Genomic DNA, 13,350 nt, shown 5'->3' on the forward strand with positions numbered 1-13,350 from the left:
TGGAGGTAAGTCTGGCTAATTAAAAGCAGTAAAACTACCTTCCAAAAGCTGTTGACTTATATGTTATATTCAGAAGCCAGTCCTACAATCACAAGATTAGTTATTGCCTAAGCAAGTCTGTTCTTGGGGCCACTGACAAAAAGTAATATTTGCATGATAATTTGATTTTTCTGAAACATACCTCCCATAAGCTAAATGTTTAAACATCATTAGCTTACAACATTCCAAGTTACCTCATCAGACCTTTAACAACTTGGCATTGAAAAGAGGGAATGTGTTCAATTGTGCTCAAACTCTCCTGTTGTTTTCAAGGTTTTTCTCAGTGTACATTTTTAAACTTACAGCACCTTGATCCATCAGCTATATTGTTTCATGCCCTGACTTGTCTCAGCCCGATTATAGAGTATAAGTGTGAAAATACGTCCAGTGCAGATTTAATCAGACTGACTTTTACTACGTGACTACTTAGGATAAATTAGCTTTCTGTTCTCCTGCTGAGGGGCAGCTTGAAATGTTCCAAGTGCTGGAAGTTCACAGCATTGGTCCTTTAGGTGACTTCTAATTGCCTAGATCCCCTAAGCTTCTGTTTGTTGACTCAGACTATTTTGCCAAGAACCTAAATAACTTGCTGCAGTTACACTTCCAACTCTTTAGCTGTTTATGAACAAAATAAAAGTCCTGTATGTTAACAAAATATAAGCTATTTACTATTCCAGGAAAAAAGGGGAGACTACTAATAGGGAGAGATGGCTAAAAGCAACGGTTCTGGAAATGCATGATGTTTAACATCTTTTTCTAACATTTTCTCCTGGTGAGTTGAGCTGAGTTCAGTCAGTAGGGGAATAGCAGTGGAAAAAAAACTCCATCAGACACCTAAAAAGAAATAGTTTGTGCAGGCTCATAGAAAGCACTTTCCAGGAGGACAGTGGGGATCTCTAGCCTTTCCTGGTTGTCTGGCATGACTTTTGCTACTCACTCGATGTGCCTCTTGACCCAGACTTCATGAACTGGCAGATGTCGACTCACCTGGGCTTGGTGAGATGTCCTGGATATTCATAAAAGGCCACAGACTCTGCAGGCATACCTTGGACATGTTGTGAAAGTGGTTCCAGACCACCACAATAAAGCAAATCACATTGTAAAAGCGAGTTCATTGAAATTTTTGGTTTCCCGATACATATAAAGGTTATGTTCACACTCTAGTCTTTTAAGTGTGCAGCAGCCTTATGCCTAAGAAAAACAATGTGCATACCTTAATTAGGAAATGCTTTATTAAAAAAAAAAGAGTTTCCTGGCTGGCTTAGTTGGTGGAGCATACAACCCTTGATCTCAGGGTTGTAAGTTCAAGCCCTAGGCTGGACATGATGCTTACTTGAAAATAATAATAATAGTAAAATAAAAATACATTTTTGCTAAAAAGTGCTAACCATAATTTGAGCTTTAGTGAACTGTAATCAAGTATCACAGATCACCATAACATAGATTAATAATGAAACAGTTTGAAATATTGAGGGAATTACCAAAATGTAACATAGAGGCACAGAGTGAGCTGATGCTGTTGGAAAATGGTACCGATGGACTTGCTCCCTGCAGTGTTGCCACAAATCCTCACCTTGTAAAAAACAACAACAACAACAACAAAAACCAAAAAACAAAACACTTATCTGCAACGTACAATAAAGGGAAGCAGAAATAAAACGAGGTTTGCCAGTCTTCTTTTTCATTAAAGGTGTAATCATCACGCAGCCCCAGAATTTGTCCCTAGGCACCTCCCCAAATGACCTGTTTGTGTGGACACCACTCTTGCTAACTCTGAGAGGGCAGTTAGCATGACTAGGCTTATGTCCAGAAGGCTGGGTAGGGTCCCATGTGAGAATCTGTGCGGTAGGCTGCAGTTCCCTGTTGGGAACTCCAATAAATGGCGCACACTCTCCGACAGAGACTGAACTTCCACTCCTGGATTTTGATCTTGACTCCAATAGTCTATCCTGAATTTTCCACTAGGGCTCTGTAATGAATGGCCTAGACGGCTAATCATTTTGTTCTCACTCAGACCATTGATGCACCTACCAAGTAAGGGGTGGGTGGGGCTCTGTGGCTGTGGCTCTGTTTCCCAGAAGATGGGGACATCCAGCTTCCTGAATGTTTCCCACCAGTGTTGTTACGTTTCTCTGTACCTTCCCTCAAAAGTCCAGGCATCATGAACTTACTCAGCACCAGCTGTGTGTGAAGGAGCACCTCTGAGGGTAGCACAGTTAGGTACAGGCTGAGGAAGGATGCCCACCCAGGGGCAGCAGCAACATCCGTTCACCTCCGTCTGTGAGGTTTTAGTCGCTGTTCTTGGATGGGCTCTTTTTTTTTTTTTTTTTTTTTTTTTTTCCAGATTGAGCTTAAGTGAAAGTCAAGTTCCAATGGGTAGCTAATTATGTCATGAATATTTTATCCAGATTCTGGATTCAATGACTTTTTCATATCTTGGCTATTTCACTGCTCTTGGCTCTTTTATTAAGAAAGTAGAAAGAGGAGGGCAAGGAGAGCTGACTCAGGTTTGTTACTTTTCCATTCTGATCTCTATGAGAGGTTAAGTGAGGGCAGATGCTGAGATTGTTTTTTTCTGAAATGAGGATTTACATTATTTGTGGATTCCATATTTTTTGAGTCTTTTGTTTCTTTGGCAGAATATATACAACATAAAATTTGCCATTTTAACCATTATTAAATGTACGTTTTTTTAACATTACTTATTTTTGAGAGAGAGAAACAGAGTGTAAGTGGGGGGAGGGGCAGAGAGAGAGAGAGATACACAGAATCTGAAGCAGGCTCCAGGCTCTAAGCTACCAGTGCAGGGCCAAATTCAGGGCTCGAACTCATGAACTTTGAGAACATGACCTGAGTCAAAGTTGGAAGTTTAACTGACTGAGCCACCCAGGTGCCCCTAAATGTACAGTTTTAATGGCATGAAGTATATTCACAGTATTGTACAGCCATCACCACCATACCTCTTCAGAATTACTGCATCTTCCCAAGCTTCTTTAAGCATTGTGTCCTCTCTTTCCCTGATACCCATGCATATGGAAATGTTCTTTAGCCCATCAACGAAAAGGAAAAAATGTGTAATAACAAATACAATTGACATAAGAAACGCCCAAGCCAAAGAGACTGGACTCCTCACCCCATTCTTCCTGTGAGCATTTTGTTGAAAAACTATATGCTAACTTTGATTTTTCTTCTATTTCTTTGTCACTGACTTAGTGAGAACAATCTCCAGGAAGATCTCTTTGACCAGATCTTGGCTGGGAAGCTAGAGTTTCCAGCCCCCTACTGGGATAACATCACAGACTCAGCAAAGGTACCCATCTGGGTTTGCTTCCGTGGGTTATGTTCTGTCACGGGGCTCTCATTTGCTGTGTGGGGCTGTTGCAGCTCTTGGTATCAAGCTCTGGGTCTGGCTTGACTTTTAATGTGTGATTCTTCTTTAAGGTAATCCCACAGCACAGTCTCTGAAACTTATAGACACGCTCTGAAAGTTGGACTGGCTGTCTTCCCAATTTGCCCCTGCCACCCTCCTGCATTCTTCTAAACCCTAAACATTCTTTCTTTCATTTATTTATGAAATGTGTGTTGGACACCCATCAGAATGTGGGAATGAGACATACTGACTTGCCAAAAGGAACAATACTGCAGTTTTTACACTGTGGAATGATGATAATAACCAGAACTCTTAGGAGAGAACATCTTGGTTTAATGTAGACCCAGGAGAGAGCTTCTCTTCTCTCACACTGGGGCTGCCTAAGGCAGCTGTGTCTGTGTGATTGCCTAGTAGGCAGTAGAAATGTAGGTGATAATAGCTTCTAAGTTGAAATGGCTGAGCAGCTGTGTTGGCTAGTTCTTTGAAGTACTTAGTGCAAGCTCAGATCTCTGTGTTTATGCTGGAATTCTCCCACTTCGCCTCCTCTATGGTCTTCTTTATTTCATTCCAGGAATTAATCAGTCAAATGCTTCAGGTAAACGTTGAAGCTCGGTGTACCGCGGGAGAAATCCTGAGCCACCCCTGGGTGTCAGTAAGTACCCACATTCTCGGGGAAAGAACACCTGTAAGTTCCGTGACCAACAACCTGCTTCCTCACCGCAGCTTTTGCACATGCAGAGCTCTGCATCCATGTTCCCTGGCAGATGAAATGTCTGTTTTCTTTCATGAGCTTGAAGATAGCTTTCTGGGAGAAGGCAGTTGGCATGAGGATCTCGGAGTATTTGATCCTGCTTTGTGAGTGACCTGGGCAAGTCACTGTCCCTTTCTGGCCCTCACTTTCCTCATCTACAAAATGAAAGAGTTGGTTGGATGCACTCAGGATCCTTTCAGCTTTTGCCTTCTGTACTTAGGGGGTTTGAGAGTTTTCAGGATTTGCCCAGAGGTGAGCATGTTTCAGACGCTGATCCCTCTGTCTTTATGGCACATGGTCATGGGAGTTCTCCTGCTGATGATAATGAGGCTGAGACATAGTGCCTCCTGGAGCCTGGGGGAGAGTGTGTGATGTTGACCAGAGTTCTTCTGGGTTTGGTGGTACTTCTGGGTTTAGGGTAAATGTGATCCGTTAAATGGTGCTGGTGGAAGAGTTTGCATTTACCTTATTCCCGAAGGCTCCGTGAGAGTGAGGCTGATGTACTTAACCACCGGCTTTTGCCAGCTTGTGGGTGAGGGGTGGCTCCTTGTGCCCCTCCACTATCTCTGTGGGGGCCCACACATCCTAACATGAGGGTTCAGCCTCTCTGGATCCTGCCAAGTGACTTGGGTCTTGGACCGAGTAGCTGAGATGCCACATTTCTTTATGAGCGATAAAGACTAACAACTAAGTGAATTCTTGATGAAAATAATAAACTCTTTATTAATTTTGGTGCTGCCGTGGGAGGGACCTGTACTAAATTCTGTAGGATTTGTGCCTTGCGGGGGTTGGGGGTGGGGCGGAGAGTCTCAGAAGCCTGAAGAGTGCCTTCTTTCCTGTTCTCAGAGACCAGTGCTCTCTACGTGGCCTGATTGAGGCTTAAGGGGCAAAGGGAATGGCCTGGGGCCTTTCTGAGGACAGAGGACTGCTAAACAACAAACAGTAATTGTTCCCCTGACCTTGTGGTCCTATTAGGAAGAGATGGTGGGGGTGAAAGTGACTATTCAGGAAAAGACAAAGTAAACCTGAGAATCCAAAATCATTATATTTGATTCTTTTCTTTCCTGTAGGATGATGCCTCCCAGGAGAATAATATGCAAGCTGAAGTAACAGGTAAACTCAAACAGCACTTTAATAATGCGCTCCCCAAACAGAACAGCACCACCACCGGGGTCTCGGTTATCATGGTAAGTGGAAGGCACTCTCCTCTGCCTTTGGAAAGCTGCAGTGTCCAGCCTGACTGCTCAGCCGACACTGAATCTTTAAAAGTGAATAGCCGAGGTTCCCTCACATGGAAGTTGGTACCTTCCATGTTCCTCTTTGCTTTTCAAGATTGGCTTGGCACGTGGCGTGTACCCATCTGGCCGACTTCTAGGCCTCGAGTCCTAGGGTAGGGGGCTGTTCAGGTACCAGCAAGGCCAGCCTGATGGGCCCCAGCGCCGAGGAGCCGCTGGATCCTTCTCTCGGGCTCAGTGCCATCCCTGGCAGCTGCTTCTGCTCTCGTCTTTGTCTCTCATCTGGAGAGGGCCTCCCAGGCCCGGCTGGGATTTACAGCCTAAGGAAGGAACTCCCTGCCTGTTCAAGGCTTCACAAACACACTATGTGAGGTATGAATTATTCTTTGAGACCTGGGATAAGAAACTGCTAACATTAAACAAATTCCTTTAAAAAATCAGTGTTTTGTGGCTTTTAAAAGTACAGAACAATGTAAAAAAATATATATATATATTCATTTTTTTCAGGGTTAGATTTTATGAGAAGTCAGTAACAATGATCCCCATATATTTTTAGACCTTCCTTCTTTAAAAATGCTTTTAAGGCAGTTTATCTAAATGCATAAACACAACAAATCAACAGTGGCATTAAAGTAAGGGAAGAAACATTAAGGTAAATTTAGCAAAAGAGAAAATAAAGGCAGAAAGAATAAAAGTGAACCAGAAGTGCAATTAGCTTACTTAATACCAGCTGTGCAGGCCTGAGTCCCTGTGGAAGCCGGGCCTGAAGCCAGGTGGGGAGCATGTCCCCTCCTGTTATGACACCAACACCAGGGGCCATGACCTCTGTTCTGCCCACACTACTCTCAGGATCTGGGAGCAGGTGAGGGGTTGCCTTCTCCAGGGCCAGAGAGTCACCTGGGGTAGCTTTGGAATCAGACTTTCTAAGGGGACAGGTGCCTGAGTTGTTAGCGGCTTGGCCACCCCTCACAGCCCCTTGGGAACCCGATGGCCAGTGAAGGGCGGTCTCCACATTTCTAGCTTTCTTATCTCGGGAAAAGCATCTCACCCTCTGGGAAGGTTCGACTTGTTTCCTACCCAACTGGAAGGAAAGGGGTTGCTTACTCTGTGGCACATTGTAGTCTAGGCACCTTTACTCAAGAAGATTACAGGTCCAGATAGAGGCTGGAGGGAACCCCTTCCCCGCTCCCCACCCCCACCCTCAATACCAAGAATACAGAACACTGTAGTATGTTTTGTTGGGTATCCACCACCTTGGCCCCACTAATGTTCTGTCATTCGCCTTCCTCCCCCTGGGGAGGCTGCATTTACTTGGAAGCCCTCTGTATTTCCTTGTAACTCCTTTACTCCCCCCCTGCTAGAAAGCATGCTCTCACCCCACTTTCCTCCCCCAGACAAGGCCTGAGCTTGCAGACTCGGTCTTTTGACATGTTGCAGGACATTGGGGTGCTTTGTGCCAAAGTAATGAGAAGGCCTCTTGAGCTGTGGTTTTCCTAGCATTTTAGCAGCATTCTGCTGAAAGCCCGAGAAAGTCAGAGTTGTCACAGAATTACAGCTTAAACACTTTGAAAAGAACCATTTTGATTGACTCAACAGCATGAAAACATTTCCAAGTGATTCACTTATAAGAGCAGGCACCGATGGATGGGACGGATGGCAAGTTACAGACTGGCCGCATGGACACCATAATGTGGCTTCTGTGAAACTGAAATAAAACCTTAAAAATTGGCCCACTTGACACTTAATGAAAAAGCTTAAGAATGTTTTTTTAGAATCAAAATTTAATAGGTTAATTAAGCTTCAGAGTCTCCTAGAAGAAGGACCTTTACAGGACTGTGCCCAGGGCTTAGGAGAGTTCTACCATCATTGCCTGGATCACCTGTGGACTCAGCGCCCACACAGGAATCATGGCCCAAGGCCTGTGGCCCACTGAAGTTCTAGAATAATCCAGCCCTTTACCTTATGGCCCAGTGTAGGCTCTGTTATGGATAATGACATTTAGAGACTCTCAGACAGAAGCTGTATCTTCTGGCTTATAAATGATAGTTTCCCATTTGCTGGTGAAGGAGATCAGTAGTCAAATTTCAAGCCCCTGAGCTTTAACTGAATGGTTGTGTGAATGAACGACCTTTATTATATTTGTAATCTCAGTGGTGGTTGTACAAGTGTGTGTTTACGTGTGTGTTCAGTTGATTTTGAGCATGTTGGCAGGGTTCCGTCTAACCTCATGTTCCCTACACAACTCTGCAGGTTGTTAGGTCTGAGGAGCTGCTGAGTGGCATTACCATATTTCAGTACCTACAGGAGAAATCAGTAAAGCTTGTCTCTGGAGGTACCAATTCTCAGTGGCCAAAAAGCTGGCCTGTGAATTTTGGGCTTGTTCCCAAAAGCAGTGGCAAGAAGGCCTCCATGGGGATGCCATGCTAATCCTCACCCAGCTGAGGACCTGGCCTGCGGCATGGTTGTGTGGGGGCAGCTGGCGGTGCTTCTGTGTCGTCATCCTCATCACCGCTACTACGTGTCTGTGTGTCCTGCCCTTGGGAACAGTTTTAAGTGGTTTTTACGTTAAGAGTAACCACAAATGACTCTTTCTGGTCTTCATACGTTCTCATAAGTAGAGTATGCGAGGCTAACCTCCTTTCCTGCAGATACAAATCGTAGTGGAAATAGTATACTGGTGTTCTCAGGTCGAATTGTCAGATAACTGTCGTGTGACCCACAGACAGAACCTTACTGTCTGTTGTCGCTCCTGGCATTCCCTCTGCCTTAGCCCCCCACCCCCAAGTCGGTGCCTGAGGCTCCTGTGAGAAAATTATAGGATAGGAATGTAAATAACAGCGAAAAACAGTAAAGTTGATACTATTGTCTGCATTTTATTTGACAGTTTGATTTGACAGTTTGAGAGACACTTCAGAGTTTCACTCTTAACCCCGTTGAGACTATGGGGGATCCCGAAGCAGAATTCTGGTATTCAACATGCTGTGTTTAATCAGAGCAACTTCTAATTCGCAGCCCGTCTTAAATCTGCATGCTTGTCTCAGACTTTCTGACACCAGCGTCCAGCTCTTAGCTTCTTATCGGTGCGGGTCTCCTGTACCCACTGACATCCTTCTCAGCCAGCAAAGCGTACCCTTGGAAAACTTTACTTTGAAGCTTTACAGCCTGCCCCACTGCCTGTCATCCCAGATCAAGAGCTGGCCAGCGCCTAGCAGGACGCCGCCAGCAGCTCTCCTGCTCAGTGCTATTTTTCACTTGGTGAAAAAGCAACTTTTTGTGAACAACAGCATAGGACAAGTAACTCTGTGAAGGCTTTTGTTCTCTTTCTCCAGCTACATGTCCAAAGATGCATTTTTATCAATAAGACAGGTGTGGAGCCTTTGAGATAGATTTATACTGGATGAGGTTTTGGTTTAAGACAGGCCTGTGGTTCTGAAAAGCACTTGCATTTTCTTTGACTTGTCAGTTGGTATAGGTAAAGGACAGTGCCTCTGCAGGGTAGGCTCCTTGTTTATCTGGGGGTGGGGGGTCGCATCCCAGCCTCAGGGATGAGACAAGGCCATCTTGTGGCAGGAAAGGGAATTACCAGAAACCCTCATTTGCTGCACCTTGTAGCCAACTTGAGGAAGGATAAATTCACACGGAGGGCTTTCCCTGCTCAGAGGGAATGATGTTTCTTTCAGGGGGAAAATTGGGAATGATTTGGGCTTAATTTAAGATAGACAAAACTGTTTCAGTCGTGTTGCTTCTGTTTAAAGTAAGTCTAGTTTCTGTCCCTGCTTTCTCCTGCCTCTCCCGCCGCCTGCATTGCTTCCCTCTGACTAGGTCCAAGGCAATGGTATGTACTAACCGCACCGCAATGCTTTGTTCCGCTGCACAAACACATGGTCTCCTGACAGGAAGAGAAGAGGAGAAATGACTGGGGAGTTACTGTTCTCTTCTACCCAGGAGGAGTTCTGTGGTAGAACTGAGTCAATGCTGTCTCCTTCCATTTTCAGTGTTTTACCAAGGCGTGGCATGGCCTCTTCTCATACTAGGAGCTTGGAAGCTTGTTAAAGAGAGATGCTAAGCTCTGAGGAGGCTTTTCCACAGTTACCTGCTCCTCAGGAAACTGAAATTGTCCTCGGAAATTGCTGACTGTTCAGCTGGGTTTGGAAGGGTCTGTGGAGAACCCTATTTTACAGCTGACACCAAGCGCCCTGCAGCCAGCCACACAGTCTTAGAAAGTGTTGTGTTTTTAGATCTTCTCCAGACCTTTTTTTTAAAGAAATACTGAAACAGTGCATTTCCCCCCGGGGTAGTTAGATTACAAAACACCTCCTGATCGTTTAGCCTTTCAGCTACAGGTACCTGAGAACTGAAAGCACATTTGGAAACCCAGTGAGATGATGGCTGGCTGGGTCTCACTGGGCAAGCAAGGATAGTTCAAACTGAGTCAGAAGAGGAGAAAAGAAGACTAGCTCTTAACCTTTAACCTCCCAGTGTAAGGTCAGAAAAGCAGGGTGGTTTTTCATGTTTGTGGCCATTTCTGTGCTCCTTGAAGAGCTGACCAGATTAAAAATGTTGAGGGTAAAGGATCTGGCTGGCTCCTTTGGGAAAGCATGCAACTCTTGATCTCAGGATCATGAGTTCGAGTCCCACGTTGGGCATGGAGCTTACTTAAAAAAGACAACAGCAACAAACTTGGGGTATAACAAGATAAAACTGTCCAGAAAGACAAGAAGAGATCAGGTGATCATGGAGGATGTAAAAAGGAGTAATGGCACACGATTGGATTGCAAGACTTTTGTAGATTATGCAGCCACTTGGGTTGTAAGGAGATTACTTATTTATATGACATGTGAGTAACTTTTCAACCTGTGATGAAGAGCTTGCCTTAGAAAAGCTGTCAAAGCCCTAGTGTTCTTGTAGGGTTTACCCATTGTCCAGGATTCTTAGGGGCTCAAGATCTGGGCATGGGAAGAAGCACTCAGAACTCAGGCAAGCTCAGAGCCAGAAAAGAATTGCCTCAGGCTGCCATCCAGGACCAGCTGAGACTGAGAAAGGAGCAGGGGCCAAGTGTGGCGGACTGCCCGGGGGGTTGGGGGTGGGGTGCACTCAGCAATTGCTTTTCTCTTAGGCTTCCATTGGAAGAGAAGCTTGATGTTATTTCTCCTCTTCTGTTTCTGAGCCCTGTGCATGCTCTTGTGCGCTCCTGTCGTGTTGCTATGACCCAGGCCCGGGCTGGGCTAACGTGTTGTTTCTCCACTGGTTTCTCCTCAGAACACGGCTCTAGATAAGGAGGGACAGATTTTCTGCAGCAAGCACTGTCAGGACAGCAGCCGACCCGGGATGGAGCCGACCTCTCCAGTCCCTCCCTCAGCCGAGGAGCCCCCCGTGTCCGCACCGGCAGCCCTGGCCCCCGCCCCTCCAGAATGTCCCTCACCCCCTTGTCCTCCTGCTGCCGAAAGCTGCGAGCGGGCAGGGACCTGGCGCCGCCACCGTGACTGATCCCTGGGCGGACAGGCTGGAGCCCGCCACTGCTGGAAAGCCCCTCTTCTGTCGGGCTGTGCGGTCCTCTCACTGAAGAGCCTTTCTCTGCTGACTGCTGTTGGGAAGTTTGCTGGCACCTCCGAGGGCTGCCAGGAGCTCAGTGCCAGGGATTTGCTTCTTTTCATAATCTGGGCTCTGCCCTCCAGTTCCTGGAGGTGTCCTATGCAGTGTTAGCTGCAGTGACAGATAATCGGAGTGGCTCGTTTTAAATTGTTTTCAGTTCAATGGATATTTTGCAATGTCACCAGGAGAATGTGCAACTTTTGTCTGGGATTTAACGCATTTTTATAGAAACACGTTGGATGAATGAAGCTCTCTCCCTATTTAAGTAAACTCGGAGCGTTCCTTTTTTTTCTTACAAACAACTTAGAACTGCATTTGTCCCTTTGTGGGTGTCCCATGAGAGGTGCCATAGCACCTTCCTCTGCTGAGGGGGTTTGGAGGACTGGCTTTCTGATGGAGGAAGTGAGTGCCCAAGAGGACAGTGTGGTCATCGGACACTAATTCATACTTCGAAAAGTGGTTCCAGGTGCCCAAGGAAGCAGCCCACTGTTAGCCTGGGGCCCTGGGCTTACCTAAGACAACACTGGATATTTATTTGTATACAGACCACAGGGGAATGTCACTTTCTTCCCTAGACAGTGCGTGTTCTCCCCCAACTCTTCCCACATCTGTATTAGGAAACATTAATGGAGCTGTCCTTCGGGCTTTTTCATGGAAGGCTTGGCGCATGCGGCATCACCCAGGCCGAGCGGTTTCTTCTCAGCAAGCCGGCTTCTAGCAGAGCAGGGAAAACGAGGCATCTGAGTAGCCACGCAGTCTCTTTCATCATCTGCTTGTCATCTGGAGCTGGCTGGAAACAACTGAGGAAACATAGCCCGAGGCACCGTCAGGACCGGGGCAGGAAGGTGCTCCACAAACATCCTCTCTTATTACCCTTGTGGAAGGCTGCTGGCAGTTTTTCCTTTTTTCCCCCACTACCCTGCCCTTTTTAATAATTGTACATAATCAATGTATTTGTTTTACCTGCTCATCTTCTAAACTGGGGAGCCCTGTAGTTCATTCTCATTGTTAGACTTTTGCCTCTTACAAGTGTACCCAACCTGCAATAAACCCTTCTTGAGAAAAAAGTGATGGGGGTGGGCAAAGGATTGTGTGGTGGTGTTTGGCAAAGGAGGTGGGATCAAAGCACACTTCCTTGGTCTAGGTTCCATGTCTTTTTATGAAGTCTTGGGTGAGGAGTGGGGAGGGAGAGTGATACTTGGGGAGAGCACATGAAAATACATCTCGGTCAAAGTGTATTTGCTAATAGGTGCACACACCTGCAGCAAAAGCTCAGGAATAAATAGGGGCTATTACTGTACCGCAGAGGAATCTTATGGCAGGAGGGTCAGGCTTCCCAGGAAATAGGGAGCAGGGTAGTGTCTCCAGTCTGTTCTGCTGTGGGTGCATTTTGGCTCTTGGTTCTGGTCTCTTGTAACTCCTGCTTGCCTGTAGCTCTGGCATAGCCTGGTGCTGCTCTGTCCCCAGCTTCTCAAGGCTGTCCAACTCCAGGCCTTGAGATCATCTGCTTCAGCTCTGGATCCCTTAATTCACAGTGCTGAAGGAATGAGACCATCCGACTGGCTCCAGCCATGCGATGATTTCCCCCTGGGCTGGTGCTGACCGGTGATTCAATCCAGAGGCTGGTTACAGAATGCAGAGTTTTCCTCCTGGGCCCACAGCTGCAGCAGGTATAGGCTCCAGGAGGAGGGAGGTTTCAGAAAAGCTGTGATATACAGGTCTAGAGCGTTCTGCTTGTCTCTGGCCTCACGGATGAGTTAAGGACCAGGCTTTGTCATGGCTTCCAGTGGAAATATTTTTGTTAATGAAAGGGAAGAGCTAATGTAAAGGAAAGAGAACATGGAAATAGTGATGGAGCATGGCCTCTGGCAGCGATCAGAGCCTGAAACTGGAGTCCCTCCCTGGAACTGAGGTAAAAAGGCATTTGCTGACGACTTAAGAAAGTATTTGCCAGGGCAGTGCTGGTCACTGGTGCTAAGGTAAAGGACCGTCTTCTGTCCAGCACGTGCCCCCATCCTCTATGCCACCCTCGGATGGCTGGGATATGGTGGGGGAGGATGGTCTGGAGACAGGAAGTAGCATGAGCATGTGGGGCAGCACAGCCTAGTGGCTCTTCTGTAGTTACACGAATCCCACACACACCTGGAGCCGTGATGTGTGGCTGTGAAGGAGCAAACCAAGCAGTTAGGAGGCGTAATGCAAGTCACAGAATGGGTGGGAGACAGAGTCACCATGCAGTTTTAGGCTTTTCCATCTCTGAAGCTGTGCCCTTTGGAGGAACCCTGTCCCATGGGGGCAAATCAAGGCCTAGGTGTGAATGGTCATCTAAGTAATGAGCCTAAATAAAGCCTTTGACACCACAA

At 46.4% G+C, this 13,350-nt stretch overlaps 1 protein-coding gene across 7 annotated transcripts in view; it reads left to right on the plus strand.

Moving 5' to 3' along the window:
* The window catches only part of DCLK2 (doublecortin like kinase 2), a 154,665-nt gene extending 141,315 nt beyond the window's left edge, over positions 1 to 13,350 (plus strand). For 4 of the 7 annotated variants that reach the window (XM_039234366.1, XM_039234367.1, XM_039234368.1 and 1 more), the window contains 4 exons: positions 3,253 to 3,349; positions 3,981 to 4,061; positions 5,231 to 5,347; positions 10,655 to 13,350. In XM_039234366.1, coding sequence (XP_039090297.1) covers positions 3,253 to 3,349; positions 3,981 to 4,061; positions 5,231 to 5,347; positions 10,655 to 10,882 — 523 coding nt within the window. In that variant the 3' untranslated portion in view covers positions 10,883 to 13,350. Of the gene's footprint in view, positions 1 to 3,252; positions 3,350 to 3,980; positions 4,062 to 5,230; positions 5,348 to 8,279; positions 8,363 to 10,654 lie in introns of all 7 variants that reach the window. The other 3 variants (XR_005528756.1, XR_005528757.1, XM_039234370.1) reach the window with 2 other exon arrangements.

Source organism: Hyaena hyaena, unplaced genomic scaffold (genome assembly GCF_003009895.1).
Source record: "Hyaena hyaena isolate Hyena2069 unplaced genomic scaffold, ASM300989v1 scaffold_89, whole genome shotgun sequence".
NCBI classification, from domain to species: domain Eukaryota; kingdom Metazoa; phylum Chordata; class Mammalia; order Carnivora; family Hyaenidae; genus Hyaena; species Hyaena hyaena.